The following is a 20,626-nucleotide window of genomic DNA, read 5'->3' as shown; positions in this document are numbered from 1 at the left end:
CTGAACTGAGCAGATCCCCTCAAGAAATCTCAGATGAGTGTGTTTTCTTTGAGAGTTGTCTTTCATTTGAAAGTAGCGCAATATCTTCTCCCACTGACAATCGTGTTGCTATTTGTGTTTCCATAAATTAGGCCAGACGGCATCAACTTCAACGTTGTGCAGGTGCGTCGATGACAGCGCCGCCTTTCTTTTCTTTTCTTTTTTTTTTCTTTTCTTTTTTTTTTTTAAACTGGGTAAATATATTTGTTCGCACGTCTTGTCGGGCGTGGCAGGCTCGTCCGCCAGGAGGGCTGTAGCCGTATAGTCTGCTCCGGGGCTGCTGGATGCTCCATGATGGATGAGGAGTGACAGATCGGGGTTAGCCGCCAGGGGAGACCATTTTCTTCCAGCGCACGGTCCTAGCCGAGGAGAAAGCGAAGGAGGGACAGACATTGTGGACGCATAGGAGGAAGGGACAAGATACAGAGAGGCGACCGGTCTCCACCCCTCCTCTCTCCCTCTCTTCTCTCTACTCCTTGTGCATCACAGCCTAGTGGGCTTTACCCGGGCTGCACCGCATTGACGCTGCTGCCGCTGCTGCTGCTGGTCCTGCCGACCCAACCCAATGAACTAACTCACCAACACACACACACACACACACATACACACACAAACAGGATCTTTTTTTTTTTTTTTTTTTTTCTTCTTCTTGTTTTTTTTTTTTTGCTACTACCCACAGCTGGAAATTGGATGCTGTGCACAAATTGCGTGCGTGGATATGCAACAATTCCCTCTCTACCTCTCTTTGCTTCATTCCCTCTGGATCCGGACACTGATTCTCTGTCCTGCTCGGTATTGCCAAGACTTTGAAAACGAGAGAAGGAGGCGGCGGCGGCGGCGGTTTGGAGATTATTGCAGCTGCAGCACACAGTGCACAACAAGCCACTTGACTGGGATATTACTTACAAGTTTGGATAGCTCGCGTCACGAATGTAGCTATTTTCTTTAAAAAAAAAAAAAAAAAAAAAAAAAAAAGCCCCGTGCTCTTTCCCCCCTCCTCCCCCCCTACGGTGCTGTTTCCAACATGGGTGTTGACTGAATGGAAGAGTATCCCCGCTGCTGCTACGGAGGTGTGAGGATGCACTAGTGAGGATTAAAAGCTGCGCCCAATCATCCCTGGACCATGCAGATTCTGCCGCCTAGGACGTTATTTGTGTTACTAGCCCACGCGCATGTGTTACTATCGCTGAGAAATAATGGAGAAGTTCGGACTGAAGAGGACAGCAACAGCAGCGTGCACTCTGGCAGGACTTTCCACGGGTCGCTGCGGGAGAGTCACCAAAAGAAAGCCCGGGACCGCGCGCTCTTGCCGGGGTACGCCACAGGTGCGTCTTCGGCGGAACTGCAGGCGCAGCGGGCAATTAGCAGAGGGATCCTTAACTCCACTCACCCCTGGAAGAGGGTAATTACCGGAGAAAATAGGCGACTGGGACACAACAAACGCGACTTGAATAGGACTGTGACACCCATGGTGGATCCCAACGCCGTCTCACATTGGGACCCGATGCGCCACCATAATAAGAGGATAAAGTTGAATGGCGGACTTAGTAGTACGGGGACGCCAGCAGGTGGACACTACAATGCGGCTAAGCCCTCATCAATAGGTCGGGGGGACGGAGGAGGGGGCTCAGAGGAGGGCGACAAGCACAAGAGAGGCACAAAAGACGAGCAGAAGAAAGCGTGGAAGAGGGGGAGAAACCGGCTGAACAAAAGCTCCTTGGTTTTGGCTCAGCCTCACGCGTCGCCTTGGGAACCCATCCCCAAACCGGTGGCCCTCACTTCCACCGACCTGCCCTTTGACCTCTTTACCAGGCGGCCTGAGTTATTCACTTTCAGAGAGGAGAACCCCTGGGACGCCACACCGATCACCCCTCCCAGCTCGCAGGACTTCGGGGACGAGATCAAGAACCCCTTTTACCCGGTGACAAGCGAGACTTACGGCGCTTATGCGATCACGTGCGTCTCTGGGATCATTTTCCTGGTGGGGATAGCGGGCAACATTGCCATCCTGTGCATCGTGTGCCAGAACTACTACATGAAGAGCATCTCCAACTCTCTGCTGGCCAATTTAGCTGTCTGGGATTTTGTGCTCATCTTCTTCTGCCTGCCCATGGTGGTTTTCCATGAACTGACAAAGTCTTGGCTGCTGGGAGAATTCACCTGCAAAGTGGTGCCCTATGTGGAGGTAATTCCATCACTGTCCTGTCTTGTGTTTGGCTTTTTCATTCTGGTCTCAGGGACAATTAGCTCATCTTGTAATGGAGATGTTTTGAAGCATCGCCTTCGGCAGGGATTACAGTCACTGTCATTTATCATCCAACATTGTCTGAATGTGATCACACCTCGAAAGTGACACGAGACATCATCTGTCAGACTTTGGGCTATGACAGTCAGGTTTCTTGCCGCTTGCATACAAGGACAGAGTTGAGTTTCAGTTTTAAAGCTCTGACAGGCCTGAAAGTAAAGAGCCAAAACCATAATATGCCACCTCAGCCAATAAAAAGACACTCTGCCACTTGTATACCTGATGCAACTGGAGAGAGTCTCACCTTCCCCTCAAGGCATAAGACACACACACACAAACACACATCAGGATGTTTTGACAATAGATCTCCCATCCACCTCCTCCTGTTGCTTTCACTTTACCTACAACTGATAAAAAAAAAAAGAAATGTTGCAGGTAACCTATTTTTGCACCCACTCCCACTGCTTGTCCTTCTTTTTTTCAGTTTGCCTTTCACTCACCCGTGTTCATGAGTAGCAGAGCGATGCTAGACAGGCTGTTTACACCATGTTGAGACCTTCCCTTTTGTGTTGTGCGCTAAGTCCAATTACACCAGTGTCAGACTTCACCCACCAGGTTTCCATCAGCTCAGGGGTCCAAAGCTTGTTTTGGATGGCCATTGTCCCAACCCGTCTCAACTGGCGAGACAACATGTGTGTTAAAAGAACTTAATGGGTGGCATCTGAGATTCACGAGTGAGAGGTATGTTGTGTGCAGCCAAAGGAGGATGGAGCAGACTGGGTGAGGAGTGAGAGAGAGTCTGACTCTGTTGTACAATCAGTCAGCGAGCCAGAACAGGTGACCAGCTGTATCTCCGCCCTCCAGACGCTACAGAGCCCTCACAGAGGAGGGGACTCTCACATAATGACGTGATATATGAGCAGGTGAACGGCATGTTATTGACCTCATACTGAGTTTGAAGAGTAGTTTCAGCATGGTGAGGCTTAATTGAAAAGACATTTATTATTTATGTTTATAGAGATGTGAAGAGCAGTTTCTGCGGTTATAGAAGTCATTTTTTTTCAATCCATGACCAAACAAGGCTTTTATCTGGTCTTTTCAAACGCAGGTGTGCAGACTCTCGGTTAAATAATTGTGCAAGTTAACGTGCCACAGCTGGAGAAAAGAGGAATTCAGGGTCGTGACCTCCCTCTCCGCTCATATTCTCCTGTCACCGATCGATCAATCCATCCAGGATTTCAATGATCTTTTTTGTGAGTCTTACTGACCCTAAATGAAGAGTTACATTATGCAGTTACACCTCCAGCACAGCTTCTATTGGTTCCCTTTTTTGTGGAGTAATTTCAGGAATTTTGCGAAATTGCAATCTCCTGCAAATATTGCAGAGATTGCTTGGACTTGCATTGATTATTGCGTTCTCAAGATTAAAATCCCATTCACGATTTCCTGGAGGGACTGACACGTAGACAGAGTGAATACTCTTGTTTGTTGGAGGAAAAGTTATAAAAGCAAAGTTTCCATGCATACATCTGCAGCAGCATATTATCCTACATCAGTAATAAGTACAGATGATATATATTGCATTGCACCCTCCTCACTGACCACACACACAATGAAATATGTATGCTCTCATTTGCTATTGCTCTGCTGTACAGTGTGTTGCAAACACCTCGTGGCTGCATATGTTTTAATTATTGGGGGATCAGACAGAAACAGGCCCCCTCCATGTGGTATTGCATATGAGCTACCCAAGGACCACAGGATATTATTTAATAACCTGGCTGACACGCTACAGACCACATGGCTATTTTTAACACCGAGTATGTGTGTGTGAAGAGGTGGTAAGCACTTGTCTCCATGTGAAGATTCATTTTATAGTCCATATCCATCAGGACATGTTGCACAGGGTCCTGTCTGTGTTCTTTACAGAGTGTGTGTGTGTGTGTGTGTGTGTGTGTGTGTGTGTGTGTGTGTGTGTGTGTGTGCGTGCGTGCGTGCGTGCGTGCGTGCGTGCGTGCATGTGCGTCAAAACAGGCCGTGAGTAATGCAGCCCAAGGCGTCCTGTCCTGTCTCCCTGTGGAACACTCAGTGAAACACACACACACACACACACACACACACACACACACACACACACCCTATGGAGCAACTTCATTCTTCACTTAACCTAAATTCAGTCACTGGGGATATTAACATTTGAAATAAAGACACACATACTCTGTCACACATGCTTGCTTCTACACACAGACATGAAACCCAGCTTCAGGTGTGCATGCAAAAGCAGAGGCCGGTATAGATCATGTTGGACCGTCCGCCTTCTGTGGTGCTGCCTTCACTAAACCTCGTTTTATTCCGTGTTTAGCCGAGTGTGGATTTTGCCAAACTGCAAAGAGAAAGCCATTTTTGGGTGAGAAATGTGAGCAAACACGGCGGCACAGTTGTAAGAATGCTTCACCAAAGATGCAGCCAGCCTGCGTTATTTCAGCGCTGCTGTCACTGCAGACGACTCCTCTTGGCAGTGAAGCACAAAGCGTCAACTTCAGGCTAAACTAATGGGCCGTAATTGGGGATTTTCGCACCTGGCAGTAGATTTGGATAAGACTTGAAACTAGAAACAAATTTTTAAAAAAAACAATAATAATAACCGGCGCAGTAAGCATTTTATAAGCCAGAGGGTGAAATGAGTCATTCGTCAAGGTTCATTCAAAAGTATGCTGCTGTAAGTCGGTGATTTAAAAACATTTGTCTCATTAACCTTACATAAAGTGACGCTTATGACTCATTGTGAAAACACAAGTTCAGGATTTAAGATCTAACAGAAGTAATAATTGTATTTGCATCTTTTTCAGAGCATAGTGAGAGAGTGAATTACTTTTTAGCGCAAACTAAGTCATTTATAAACAATAGATCTGTGTAACAGCCTAATGATTGCTCCCATTAGTAGACAGACACGCATGTGTTCACGCTTTTTCTTAACCTGATCAACAGCTAATTGTCAGTCATCATCATCATCATCCTCATCATCATCATGAGACATAAATCTTGCAACTAGCTAAAGAGTATAACTGCCGTTATGGTGTTGTTGGCAAATCCAGTAACAGCACCGCCATACAGCATGTGTTTTATAGTATGAGCTATTATGGCAGTGATTGATAGGACAGTATATGTGCTATACAACATGTTACTGCATATATTTTTGAAAGTGTTTGCGTTTGAAAAATAATGTAGTGAAAGAGCGGAAGCTCGCATTGATTCAAATTCCCTCTTTTTACCCTCTTCAGCTCAGTTTATATAAATGTACACGGTCAATATCGTCCTTTAGATTGTGTCAACATACTCTCAGAGAAAGTAAGAGAGAGAGAGAGAGAGAGAGAGAGAGAGAGAGAGAACAGAGGGGAGAGGATGAAGAAAGCGAGAAGATGCAATACATTGGTAGGGAGAAAGAGAGGAAGAGGAGGGAGAGAGAGAGAATAGGGCTGCATGGAACCAGAGAGGGCCAGAGGTCGGACTTAAATTGGTGGTAATGGCAGGACATACATCAGCTTGACACGTCCACATTCACTGCTCCAGCTCACAAACAAACACTTTCAAGTAACTTAAATCTGAATCACAAATTTGGTTGCTATGTGTGGCTGTTTGCAGGACCAGGAGAGCCCTGATGCAACACCGCTTTACTTTCTTTTGTTTCGATATTCCAACATCATAAGTTCCCCCAATAAACCAGCATAATTACTGTCACTAACCCTTTAATAACAGCACTAAAGACCTCCACCATCTTCTTCTATCAAGAAAGTTGATAAAAAAAAATAAAAAAAAAAAATAGGTCATTTCTCTCACTTTATACATTTCTATGCATCCATCCGCATGTCTGCGTGTCTTTTTGTCATTGTATCTTGCTAACTATCTCGCCTGTAAACACACGCGCACGTACAAAGTCAGAAGGGTGTGCTGATCCTCCAGATGGGTCAGATGGCCTTCTTTCTACTGATCACTGCCTGCGGCTGTTCTCCCTATGGCACTCCCCCCCCCCCCCCCCCCCACCCACCCACACACACACACACACACACACCCTCCTTCCCTCCCTCCTTCCCTCCTTCTGCATCAGCTATCTGTGATTAGAAACCAGCCTCAGGGGGACAACACACACACTTACAGACGGTATGAAAGCATTTGGGCTCGCTCACTCACACACACACACACACACACACACACACACACACACACACACACAATTGCCCCTATGCAGTTACAGTATACAGACAGTGTAGCAACTCATAAACACCAAATTAAGCACACAAACACGAGATCTCATGCCCTCTGCATTCTCCGCCTGTCTATCAGGCACGCCAATGCTCGTTAATTGGAATATATGTAAATTATTCAGGGTATGTAATTAGTAGCTCTACATTATGCATTATGGTGAGTCCATTGAGTCGGCTCTTTGTCCATGGATGAGTAGATATTGTGTTATGTATGTTGAGACAAGATCATGCAACAGCGTGAAGCCGAGATTGGGGTGGCTGTTGGATCCAATTAACCAAATTGATAATTACCCTTGTAACTATGACATATTCATTGGATGATTACCAGTATAAATCAGCTGGTGAAGTGAGTAAGAACAGCGCATCGGTTTTAGATCAACATGGAACAGGTCAGCGTGGAGCCAGCCTTCACAGAGCAGCACCGAAAATAACAGGAAAGATTTTGTATTTTCTTTTGCCTCCATCAGAACACTTGCAGGCAGGAATCAATGACGTGGAACGGGACTTTTCCAGCAGCCACTGTACACTGAGAGCAGAATATATATTCTTTTTAATGTCCAGGGGAAATTTGCCACAGGTCAGGATATGATTTAGTGGAAGAGAAATTTATTGTGTGTAAGAAATAGCCTCAGACACACTATAAAAGACTGAGACAGAAAGCAATGAAGCAGAGCTTTGATGCTATTAATGTAATTAAAGAAAAGACAGGAGCACTTATGGTACTTATTTGTGACTTCTATGGATTGTACAGCCTCATACACAATAGTAGTATCGATCTCCTCATCTAACTCGAGAAAGAAAGCAAGTGTATTTGTTAAAATGTCAAATTATTCCTTTAAAGCCTTGAGGAAGTAGTGGAAATTACAATTCCAAGAAAACTTAATCTGCTGAGGAAGTTAATTTACAACTGATTAAATAGAATAGAATAGAATAGAATAGAATAGAATAGAATAGAATAGAATAGGTTAGGTTCAGCTTAACTTGAAAAAAGTACCTTTGCAAAAGAGCTCTCAAAACAAGGACCATCTACTTCACTTCAAACACAGCTTCAGTCCATACGAGAGCAAAAGTCCCTTCTAATACCATTTGATAACAACTAAAACATCTCCATGACAACTGGACAACTGCATCCACTGAGGAAGGTCACAAGGTCTGGTTGTAAGTGGAGTGTGTCTTGAGAATGTCTTTGTCAAGCTCGGACAGACAATAGCAAACAATACAATGCAATAGATACTGTCAGAAACAGTTGTGAAGCTGTTGCACTTCAAAGTTTTAGTCTCCAATATCTGACTGAATCTTAGATTTTGTCTGTCCATCTGTTAAAAAACCCTCACACACACACACACACACACACACACACACACACCGTAGATGTACCTTGCATACTAATACACCTATACACACAATCCCAAATTTCAATAATTCTGCATAAATGTGGACACGTGCACGCTCACTCTCACTCTCACAAATAGTGCAGCACTATCCTCATCACCTCTCTGTCTCCGTCTTGGACGTACAGCCCAGCTGACGGATGGTTGCTGTCAAAGACAGGGTCTCTGGTTAGAGTTATGGTCTGCTGCAATAACCCTTTGTCTGCCTGGCTCATTACTATAACACTGCATGTGTGTGTGTGTGTGTGTGTGTGTGTGTGTGGTTGCGTTTGTGCGTTGTTGTGTCTCGCCATCAGCCCATTCATCACCTGATAACACCCATTACCCCTGACAGTGGCTGGAGTCGCATGCTCCACCAGTCCTTGTTAAGACCCAATTAATAACACAAGCCTTTGTGCCACCAGCTCCCAGGACCTTTAATCAGGAAGTTAATGGGCTGTTATTAAAAACAGCAGCAGGGGAAAATGTCTTCCTCACCTGCTGCGCAGATAGACCACTTGAAGAACATGTGTTGCGGATGAAAGGCCTTTTGATGTTTGTTTGTTTTTTTCTTTTTCTGAGCTCTTGAAGTCCAAGGGTGAGAAGAAATCGATGAAGCAAAGTGGAAAAACTGGAGCGAGCTTCTCCACAAGTTCTATATTGGCAGGTCATGACAAGTGCTTTTCAAATTTTACTGGGTAACTTAAAGAAGTCAAGGGAAATAGAAGTAGAAGAAAATTTACAGATAATCCACAACACCAAAGCATAAATTTGCTCCGTTGCCAAGAGAAAAAAAATCGATACCACTCTGTCTGTTCGACCTATGTTAGCATGTAAACCTAAAATGGGGGAAACAGCTGTCCAGTCGCTAAAAATAAAAAATCAGTTTAAAAGCCACAATTTATAGTTTTACAAGTGGTTAGGTGGCAGACTATTTCTTTTCAGGCACATAAAGCCTGATAAAACTACAAATTTCTTGTATGTTTTTGAACATATTATACGTGTTAATGTGTTCATTAATGAGCTTTGAAGGTGCTGTTAAACAGATGTTGGGGAGAGTCTGGATAGCTCTTTCCCCTGTTTCCAGTGTTTAGCTTAGCAAAGACTGTTTTAGCAGTTTGGCTTTGATAAGATAAACTGGCTTTAGCTTCTTGTTCAAGGAGCAGACATCAATCTTATTGTCCAACTGTCTGGGAAAAAAAAAAAATATATATATATATATATTATTCTTTTCCCAGGGAGATGAGGAGGGCAAAGAGTCTATCTTGTTTACTTTTTTTTTTTTTTTTTTTTTTAATTTTATGATTATTGCATTACTGTTACTGTTATAATGAGTGAGACTTCAGTGCCTCAGGCTAACAGGCCGTTTTCTACCCTGTAGCTCGAGTGAACATGACAGGGTCAAGGCTGCTGTTTGGAAGAGGCCACATTAACATTGTTAATCATTCAGAAGATGCCATGGCTTACTCCTCTCCTCCTGTCACGTTGGACTGTCTCTGGCTCACTGATGAGCTCCTTTGCTATTGTTCTACTCTCTTCTTTCGTCCCACTCATTACTTTCTTTTCTCATTGTCTTCTTCTGTCCCTGCTTCACATTCCCTCATTTGCATATCCCCCTGCCCACAAACACGCACCCAGCTTCGTCCGTCCACCAGCCATGACTCTTGGACTCTCCGTCTCACAACTCCTACCCCCCCCCTCCCCCCGCCCCCCCTCCATCCCCTCCGGTACAAAGCCGTGCTTGTTCATCCTGCCCTTGCTCTCCGCCCTGACACGCTGATCAAAGCCGGGTTTCCTGGCCCTCCATGACGGCCTTTACAGCCATTCCTGCCATGTTGTTCGAGCAATGAAATATTCACCATGTGCAAGCACCTGTCCATGTGTACTGGATGGGTAGATGTGTGTGCACGTCAGAAGTGGGTCACACAAAGAGCTTGATATAATACTTCACAAAAAAATTTAAATGCAGAAAAACTACCTCGTTTTTCAAGGAATGTAGGGCCTGTAACGATGGGCAAATCCTCCAAAAGAAATCAAAAACACTTCTCTGTTTTTAGTTGAAACACCAAACACTATTCTTTGAGTGAAGGGAGCAGACCTGCTGTGCATCTACTTCAGAAACAGGGTGGCACGTGTGCTTTGTTGTTTGTGTTTTGCTCATCCTGGATGACGAGCACAGGCTGTCAAAAATCCTGCATAATCTTTAGTGCCATGAAAGCTCGAGACTGAGCCTCATCTCTGCATTGATATTACACAAAACAGACAAGAGAACGCTGCAAAAATATACAGAACGAACCGAGATGATTTCATGCACTAAAATATTTTATACATTATGGATTAATCTGTCCAGATTTGGAATAAGACGCTCACAGAAACACACTTGGCTAAAATCTACTCCCAAGATGTCCTGAAAATAAAGTCGGTTAATACTAAATAATGAATGCTTATTACTGACTAAATTTTCAAGATAGTTCACTACAATTACAGTTAGAAGATTGCAGCAGGACGACAGGTGATAAACCTTCTGCAATTGCATTGATCAGTCACAGTTCAGAGAGCAGGAGCCCGGGGGCGGTTTGTTCCCCCCCCCCCCCCTCCACCCCCCACTTATCCCTCGCAGTTCCGTATGGTCGCCCCTCATTAGTCTGGTTAGGACCTCCATGTGTGTCAGGGTCAGTGTGTGTGTGTGTGTGTGTGTGTGTGTGTGTGTGTGTGTGTGTGTGTGTCGGCCCTGCATGCACGGAACATCTTGCAGTGTGTGTACATCTATATCTGTCCAGGAAGTGTGTGTTTACAGCACTAAAGCCGTGTCTCACTGGGGCCATCTGGGAAGCTGGCTGTTGTAATTAAATTTGATATGAAGGGAGGAAAGAAGGACGGAAGGAAGGAGGAGGAGGAGGAGGAGGAGTGTATAAAGAGGAAGAGAGGGAGAGGACGGGTGACAAAAAGAGGAGAGATAAGTCAGAAGGAGAAAAGGTATAAGCAAGGTGAGACGGGATGGAAGGGATCAGTCGGATGTTTGGCCAGACTGGTGCTGGAAGGAACTGGTTCATGCAAGGACAGAAGTGCACACACACTCAAACACACACACTCCTGCATCAGAGGGATATTTTGCGGGGTGCCCACGCTGCCAAAATGATAGTTAATCCAACAGATGCTTTCAGATGCTCAGGAAATGTGCGAGCTCTCTCGCAGTTTTGTACATTTTTTTATATGGAGAGCGCGGCGGCAATGCCAGGTAATTAGCTGCTACTTGAAGAGTCGGAGTGAGAAATTAACAGGAAAACAAAGGAATGTTTTGGAAATTTGTTAATTCGCCGGATTGTCAATGAACAGGAGGCGTGAAAAATACATCTAATTGAGCGAACGCGGTGATGACGGCTTAGAATCCGCCCTCTTGCTCGCGTGATGCGAGTGTGGTTTCCGTCTGACGGTGCTTTCATTTCTCTTTCTCACACTTGCACACACACATTCAGGCACACCACGGACAGTTAATAGCAGCTCGGAGACTTCCATTGCGCTGCTGTTGCTCCGCTGCTTGTAATTGGAGCGGTGTCAGGTGCACCTCAAGTCCAATAGCATTTCTGTTTGTGCTGCTGTTTCTTCATGTGGTGCTGGCTGACTCCCTCAGCTGGTAGAAGGGTTTTTGTTTCTGTGTGATGCAGAAGCATCTACTTGTTTACTCTACTGGCAGCGCTTCTTTAAGATTCTGAAAAATAATACAACTTTCTATACCATCAGCAATTTTTTTTTTAAATTTGTTTTATTGACTTCAGCTTTGACACAAACGTTCTACCTGTTAAAATGAGTGTCGCTTATTACTTGTACGAGGCTGCCGTTAGTCCAAGATCTGCACACGGCTCTTCGGGCAACATGATTCACGCCAGTTCATTCAATGTCCAAAACGACTAACATGACTTTAATCCTCATGAACTTCTCCGTGTCTCTGTGCTCAGGTGGCCTCTCTGGGTGTGACCACATTCACCCTGTGCGCTCTGTGCATCGACCGCTTCCGAGCGGCCACCAATGTCCAGATGTACTACGAGATGATAGAGAACTGCACCTCGACCACTGCCAAGCTGGCCGTCATCTGGATCGGCGCGCTCCTCTTGGCCCTGCCGGAGCTCCTCATCCGACAGCTGGTGACGGAGGACACGGGAATCCCGGACGAGCCTCCGGTCCAGCGCTGCATCATCAGGATATCCACCTCCCTGCCAGACATGCTCTACGTGCTGGGCCTGACGTACGAGGGCGCTCGGCTGTGGTGGTGTTTCGGCTGCTACTTTTGCCTCCCGACCCTCTTCACCATCGGATGCTCGTTGGTGACGGCGCGCAAGATCCGGCGTGCGGAGCAGGCCAGCGTGCGCAGCAACAAGAAGCAGATCCGGTTAGAGAGCCAGATGAACTGCACCGTTGTGGCGCTGGCGATCGTCTACGGAGCGTGCGTGGTGCCCGAGAACATCTGCAACATAGTTTCGGCGTACATGGCGGCCGGCGTTCCCGAGCACACCATGTCGGTGCTCCATCTTCTCTCCCAGCTGCTGCTCTTCTGTCGGGCCGCCGTGACGCCGGCGCTGCTGCTCCTCCTGTGCCGCCCGCTGGGCAGGGCCTTCCTGGACTGCTGCTGCTGCTGCTGCTGCAACCACGCTCCCTCCTCGGCCACGGCCAGTGACGATAACGAACACGAGTGCACCACCGAGCTGGAGCTGTCGCCATTCAGCACCATCCGCAGAGAGCTGAGCAACTACACGCCTGCTGGCTCCAACTGCTAAACTGATATTCCTCATCAGGGAAGATGTCACTAGTCTGCTATCTGCCTGCGGCTGGTATTTCTCACACTCGGCTAGGAGAGATTTGCCTTACCTAGTCCGCTCACTCACATTCTCAAATGGATGCGTGAACGCAGTTGGACACTGAATAATCACATTCAGCCAGTGGTCCTTACATCCTCAACGTTCAACTTTACAGTAACTGTATAACCCTTTTTTTTTTTTTTTTTTTTTTTTTCCCAGGACAGCTAATGGAAATCTTTTCACTCACGCCCTGGGGTGCTCTTAAAACAGGGTCAGTGCATATTTCTAGCAATCATGCCGGAAACCTTTAAAACTTACAAGCCTCCCCTCTGTAGGACTTGTACGCCTAAATATCTGCGGGCAGGTGGGACGGCCTCGTAACCTGACTGATGCCTGGTTCCTCACCGGAGATAACACGATTCTGAAAAGGTAACGTTAACTGAATACGTCACAATAAGAGAAGTATGTCAACAGTCAGCGATAATAAATGTATTTGGCCACCGTGGCTAATATTTATCAATGCCAATCACCTTCCAAAAGTGTCACTGTTGAAATGATGGGGACTTAGCTAATTAATCATAGGTGTGCACCATGTATAATAATAGATACACCTATGTGGGCTCACACTGCCTACAGAAGTACACAACTAAGTTTACAGAAAACATCAGCTGTAAATGTACAGTTCATATAATGGTGCACGTACGCGAACAAGGCTCACGATAATTAAACTAGCGCAGGGCGTCTCGGCGGAAAGGACAGTTTGCAGAAGGAAAACACAGACGCGAGATTACACCGGAAAGTCCAAATGTACACAACACTACGTTGAAAAATACCCAGTCGGACTCAGAACATCACTGGGCTGGTCTCAGAGTACAACAAACACGGACACGAGTGGGAATAAAAGGTTCAGGACGGACTAATTGAAATCAAATTAGAGTGGAATGAAGCGGAGTGGATTGAAACGCCACCGATTAAATTGAACGGAGTGCAAATGAATCGAGGGGGAAAGTAATGGAACATAACACGGTGGAATATAATTGAAAGGGACGGACTCGGCACGGCCTGGACTGAGAGAAAAAGTATCTGCACTACACTGTTGGATCATGTCACGCCTTACACTTTGGGCCGTATGTATATACTGTACACTTTCTTTGGTGCTCTTATGATGAATGCGCTGTAAACAACAAATCCATAGGTTCAACTTAGAAACGCAAGGAATTGAGCTGCCTACTTTGTTTCAGGTCAAGGAGACAGATTACGCTCATGTGTGGCTCCATTACGTGAACAGTGGTCAGGCTAAAGAACAAAAAAAAGAAAAAATCATGGAAGACGTTGACCGAGCTGCCGCACGCGCAGTTTGGAAAGCTTTGCCGTCAGTTGTTTGACAGACCTACAAGTTTAGCAGCACTTTATTTTACGGTACATTAATGTTTACTAGATCACAAGTAAGAACTGAAAAATGAAAACTAACATTGTACAGGTCTGTAGATGCGTTAATAAACTGGTGTCCATATTTAATGATTTCATTGGTACAGAAATATAATTACTGGTAGTTCTATAATGTAATAAATGAACATGGAAATAATTACCAATCATCTAATCCATAACTAAACCACATTATTAACTTGTAATTTTTAAAAGTGCCAATACTGCATATTTACTTTGTAAATATTAGAGAACTGCTGGAAGGTTGTAAATATACAAGGAATTATATATTTGTACCAATAATAACGGCAAAGTTCATCGTAAATACAAAGCAGCGGTTTTTATTTTTGTTATTTATTTACAGGTTATTTATTTGCAACATCTGAACTGTAAAACAAAGTGCTGCTATTAACTCGGAGACAAGACCACAACCGACCGCTCGCTGAAGCCCCTCCAGCGATTTTCCCGTCACACCGCAGCGACAGTAACTCAAGTCTGTCGAGGTGTGAAAGGATTCTTGTTGCTCAGCTTTTAAACACGGTACAAAAAAACAAAACAAGCTCAGAGGTGTAAAAAAAAAAAAAGAAGTGTTTATCTTCAGTATAACATCAGGTGGAATCGTTAACATGTCTGCAGCCTACGACACCTACAGGGCATAGATGCTATCAGAGTTTAGGACAATGTAAGTGTCTCCGTCTGCTCTTTGGATAAATCGGTTTACACTTTAGCAGCCCCGGTTATTGTAACCCGAGATGGCGTCGGGCCGGCCAAACACAAAGTCCTCATCATAAAAATGACATACGGTTTGAAAGTACAGGCAAAGAAGTACGCAAGCGAAACGAGGAACAAGGAAACCGCGAGGACACTCAGCAGAAATGCAAACGCGCCGCTTTTTGTTTCCACTCCCATTTTTTAAATGAGTTGAAATAAAAGATCTACGACTCGTGGCTCACCGAGGTATTGATTAAACAGCATGGACTCGTCGCTCTGCATGATACAATTGCACATTTTAGAGTGGGGGGGATTTTTAATTTCCTCTCGTGAAGAACGGGGGTGAAAACAAAGGTGCTGTTTTCACTTTTTTTGGGGGGGCGAGTATACATTTCTTTGCCGGGAACATGTGGCTTTAGCGTCAGTCTGTCAGCGTGAGCACATGTACGGTGTGTAGCCATGAAGTTCTCGTTTAAGACGGAGGGCTCTCGTTTTAAAACGGCAGGAAACGTTAAAAAGTCAGCCAAAGACAGCATTTTCAACCAGTTTGTGCCACAGACGTCAGCCTGGTGAGCGAGCTGCAGCCGATCAAATCCTGTGCACAGTTCTTGTTTTCAGCGTGCATCGTCACCGGTGGCCCGTTACAAGTTAGAAGCTTGTTTTAGTCAATCTCTGTCTGACGTCAAAGACTTACGAATAAAGCTTTTGACAGTAAATCTGCCACCTTTATCGCTGCGAACTGCATTGACTGCATGTGCTGCACCGGACTGGAGCGTGGACTGACATAGCAACAGTAACTAAGAAGGGCGGAGCCTAGCGAACAGTCAATTTTAGTGTTAAAAAAAAAAAAAAAAAAAAAAAATACCTCTTGACCTCTAAAAACCCTTTGTAGTTTAATTACTTGAGCTTTTAAGGAGAACCAATGAAATGTTTTTCACAGTGTGTCAATTTACAAGTGTATTGTACTGTAAATCTGTTTTCTTAATCCTACTAATCAGACCTGGGTCAAAACAAGGTTCAAACCACTATGTCACTTATTACAATTTAGACATTTGACATTTTATGAAAAACTGAATTGCCTAAACATTTACTGTATCGGGTGTTATGGGAGGTGTATGTTCTACGTTAAAAGGTGGCCGTGGGCTCCCGACGATGACCAGGATGACTAAACAGTGCTTTTATTTGTGAACTTAAAAATTCAATTATTTTAAAACTAAATGGTGACCTCCGTGATGACCCAGGTGTGATGTTTCATCGGTATACTGTATATTGAGATGAATCTTTTGCATATGATTCTGCACTGCCAAACACCTTCTCTCTCTGTCTGTCTCTTGTGCTCTTGTGGTAGTAGCACTCTATCTCTGGGTGTCTCTTCTCTTAGCATGGAGGTCAGTTTACGTTTAGCTCCATCACTACAGGAAGAAGAAAAAAAATAACATAAATCAGCTGCAGCCCTTTGGCTCTAATGAACTCCAGTTTACGAGCTCCTGGAGATCCAGGTGGACGTAGCCTCTGGTTGGCGCGGCCTGCAGTTCTTCAGGTTAATGGAGGAAACGGGCAGGAGAGCGGCAGCTCTGCAACACAATGCCCTGCAGCCTCTCTGGCATCTCTTTTTATTACCATCACTATCAGGGTATTGTGGGCCAAATGTGTAAACCTGTCCAGGGATCTGTTATTATGGCCTTTTTTTTTTTTTTTTAATCGCAGGTTTTTCCCATTAAATCACAAAAAAAAACAAAAAACAAAAAAAACTTGCGAGAGTTTTTTTTTTTGCCTGTAATTCATTGAGTTAAAGTCTTCATCTCCCGCCTGCTTTCTGGTGGGGCTTCCTTGTAAACTGGCCTCTGAACCTGATTATCTTTTTTTCTGCATATTTCTGGAAGTATAGCTCATAAATGGCTCAGTGTGTAGTAACGTGGTTGAAACTATTGATGAAGTGATTCTTGTAAATCAGTCAGTGAGACGTTTATTCTGAACTTTGTGAGTATCTTCTTCACTCTGAGCAAAATGTGTCTGTATTTGATACCTGAAAATGTAAGCACACGACCACTATTGTCTGGAAGTCTTGTCACTGGTTTCTAAATAGCTTTTTATATAGCCAAAAAAACTGTCCCTTTGTTTATCAAAGAACTTTATCTTGAAAACTGTATATTAAAATCCTCAATGTACTGTTACTCTTGTGTTGATTTATTGGGTGTGTTAAGATTTCTAGACTTCTGCAGTGATGAGAGTAAATTTAAAGCTGCAGTGTGTGAGATTTAAGTCCTGTCTCGTTTTACCAACGTAGAGCCGATAGTGTCACTGTAATGTCCAGTCTGCCCTCAATCAGGTCTCTTCCAACTTGCGTACTCATGTCCTGCTATTACTTAGTATTTTGATTTTATATGATTAATGATTGAAAAGTTAGATTCTAACGATCCCAGCTGATTGACTAAAACAATCGTGATCGGTCGGGATAATAATTTATGTTCTAGCTTCCTTATCTCCGTCTTCAGCGAGACCGTAGCTAAAAACGGACACTGCGAAGCCAAATATTGATGCCTTCAGTACGGTTAGTGTTGTTATTAGCTTCACTAAAGATCCATTTTGAATTCTCCAAACAATGTCAGAAAGTGTCGTTTGCTACATAAAATGTCTTCAGTTTGGTTCATAGCTGTAGATGATGGGCCACGTATTAAAAAAAAAAAAAATAGCTAGCCCAGCAAACATTATCACCATAACTAATGTTATACTATATATTATAGAACTGTTATTTCTTCATGTTGTGTTTTATAATTTTGGTGCTAGTGCAGCACCATCTTTAATCTTTTCCTGTCTCACTTCACCAAAACTCCCTCTTTATAATTGGAAGAACTCTGCCGGTTTATACGAAGCAAAAATTAATCCAGCCTGCTTGCCAAAAGGTTTGTTGCCATGGATATTACTGATGTTAAAGGGATACTGAAGCAATTCATTATTGCTTTTCAATAAAGCGTGGGGGGTGACAAACCAGTTATTATCAAAGCAGCAGAGGATGAGAGACCCTGACTTTTAATGAGTGTGGGTCAAGCTCCAAAAACACTGAATACCACAATTCCCATAATGCAACTTAATTAGTTCGGGCCCGAGCACCGATGGTGCGAAAGCCCTAATTGTTATTCAAGGAACTATTTTTCTCGTTCCTTATTATTATTCTTTCTGGTGGAGTCGCGAGTGGGCGTGGCCAAATGGCTCGCCAGCGCCCCCTACAGAGATGCCCCGGCGGCCACATTTACCTACATTCACGAAATCCGGTGGACACGTGTATCACACCCAGACGCACAAAAAAGTTACATTGCACCGTTATGTCAACTCGACAGGAAGTCCACCATTTTGAATTTAGTCGCCATTTTTGACGATTCGCACATGTTGTACTTTGTCGAACTTGTCCTAGGGATTTTTTCAAAACGACGTGAATTTTGTTCTGGGGATAGTTAACATGTTTGGGATTAAAACTTATCAAAATAATTCGTTTTCGTCGATGCGTGTGCCCGTAAAGTGGCAGCCATTTTGAGCACCTCGCCATGAAACTAGGAGTTGCTTTAAATCTTATGTACATGGACCGACCTTCTCCAAACATCACAGGTATGATAACAGCCCCGCCCTGAAGACCCCTGTGGGGTAATATTCGCTCATAGTCATAGCGCCCCCTGTTGGCCACTGGAAATGACACTTTTCATACTTTCACGTTCTACGTCGAGCTGGTTGATCACATGAACCTAAAGTCGGGTCACAATAACCTAAACATGTAGTTGATGATATATGGAGACATTCATTCGACTTCGTCAACGGGCGTCGTCGTGACGATGCTGCAAAGTTGGATGTCTCGCCGTGACACAGGAAGTTGATGTTTAAGGTCAAAGGATCCTTGAAACCTCACGAAACGTGTCACATACATCCGGCATGGTGAGAGAGACCATACATCTGATGTGTTTTGCGAGTGGGCGTGGCCAAACGGCTCGCCAGCGCTCCCTAAACTGCAGCTTCGGCACCTAGTTTCACCTACATGCACCAAATTTGTTGGACTTGTGTATCACACTGAGATGTACCGAAAAGCATCTCGGCATCATGAATTTGTTTTCGTCGATCAGTGTGACCGTGTCGTGGCGGCCATTTTGAGCGTCTCGCCATGAACCTGCAACTGAGTGTAACTTTTATGTACATATTCCGATCTTCCTCAAACATTAAATCTTTGATTGCAGTCCCGCCCCGAAGACACCTGATCGTAATATTCCGTCATAGTCGTAGCGCCCCCTGCTGGAGACAGGAAACGAGACAAAAATAGCAACTTTAGGCAGGGACATGCGGTCCGTCACAAGCTGCACGTCAGGGAAGGCGGCTTCGGGGAGGCGACTTCGGGGAGGCGGCTTCAGGGAGGCGGCGCGCAGAGTGCGAGGGCCCGTACATCACTGCTTGCAGTTTTAATTAGAAATTGGTTTCACTTTTCAGAGAACCAGAAGACATCTGGTGTCCAACAGTTAACATTAGTTAGTTTAAAAGCTAGTGTAAAAAAATATCATTTGCATATTGATAGATTTTCTTTTTAATATATTTTAATGAGGCAGAAGGACTAGATGTCATCTGACAAGTTCTTAATTGAAGTTTGTTTTGGGTGGAAAAGCCACACAGAGTATTTTATATGCCTTGCACTGTATAACATGATAATTAACCAAGATATGTCATGTCTGCTTCAGCATCCTCCCATGACTGTCCCTCTATATGTCAATAATCTGTCCTTTTCGCAGTGGATCACTCCTTCTGTGTGTGTGTGTGTGTGTGTGTGTGTGTGTGTGTGTGTGTGTGTGTGTGTGTGATTACCTGAGTGAAGGCAGGTGTGCTGGAGCCAGAGCAGAACCACACCAGCTGCACCTCATTGCCACAATCAAGCCGACGACAAGCACCCAGCTCTGCCACCATCACGCTGCCAGATTGTAATTACTGCTCCGTCAATCTGCACACTCTTGCTCTTTGAATCCAAATTTGTGCTCATTTACCTGCCTTTCACAGCCCGACTGGTCCCCTCATCCCTGCAGTTCTGTCTGCTCTGTCTCCAGCTACCGGCTCCGTGTCTCGTCTCCCTGGCTTCCCTTCTTCCTCCTGCTCTGTCCCTCTGTCTGCTCTGTGGCTCAAACATCCGCAGCCTCTCCAGCGACACTCCTAACCTGCTTCATTGGTTTCCCCCTCCTCATCTTCTGCCCTATCATTTCCACAAATGTCCTCAATAAATGATATTGTACTTGCTACCAGCTCTGCTTTGTCAGTGTGCATTTGGGTCAACCAGTCCTTACGCCTACATAACAATGTTCGTATAGCTTGATGAAAAAAATGTTGTCAAACAGCTGTCAGCTATTTCAAAATCTACATCATTTCTAAGAAAGAATCAAAACAATTAGGCATCTGTGCACCATGAAGAAAGCCTATGAGGCCTTTGTAGACATGAATGCGATCATCTTTTGGCATTGCTTTACAAAAGCATGTATCTTATCTGTAACTGACCACTTTTTCCTCCAGTAAGAGACATGCTCTTTTTACTTGTGGCGGTAAATAACATCAGAAAACCGATCTGTCAACAGGCTGCTCACGTAAAGCACATGTTCGCACTCGTAGGGTCACTTGTACCAGATCAAAGCGGAAAATGATACTTCTTAGCGCTGTTTTATTCTGCAATGTTGATGATAAGCCTACATAAACTCACACAGATTGACAGGTGATGCAGTCAGTGGACAGTTTTGATGACCTGTCAACCTGTGTGATACCATCATT

The 20,626-nt window shown here is 44.6% G+C and overlaps 1 protein-coding gene across 1 annotated transcript; it reads left to right on the top strand.

Moving 5' to 3' along the window:
- The first annotated feature begins 273 nt into the window (after positions 1 to 273).
- On the top strand, positions 274 to 17,019 carry gpr37b (G protein-coupled receptor 37b). The gene is made up of 2 exons (XM_069156775.1): positions 274 to 2,224; positions 11,873 to 17,019. Exons 1-2 carry the CDS (start codon positions 1,163 to 1,165, stop codon positions 12,686 to 12,688), a joined length of 1,878 nt encoding a protein of 625 aa, XP_069012876.1. The 5' UTR covers positions 274 to 1,162; the 3' UTR covers positions 12,689 to 17,019.
- Positions 17,020 to 20,626: the final 3,607 nt, after the last annotated feature.

This window comes from Embiotoca jacksoni, unplaced genomic scaffold (genome assembly GCF_022577435.1).
Source record: "Embiotoca jacksoni isolate LCO1_2020_lvr unplaced genomic scaffold, fEmbJac1.0.p SCAF_21, whole genome shotgun sequence".
Classification (NCBI taxonomy): Eukaryota; Metazoa; Chordata; class Actinopteri; family Embiotocidae; genus Embiotoca; species Embiotoca jacksoni.
The sequence above is the reverse complement of the archived record's forward strand: the minus strand, read 5'-3'. Positions and strand labels throughout refer to the sequence as shown.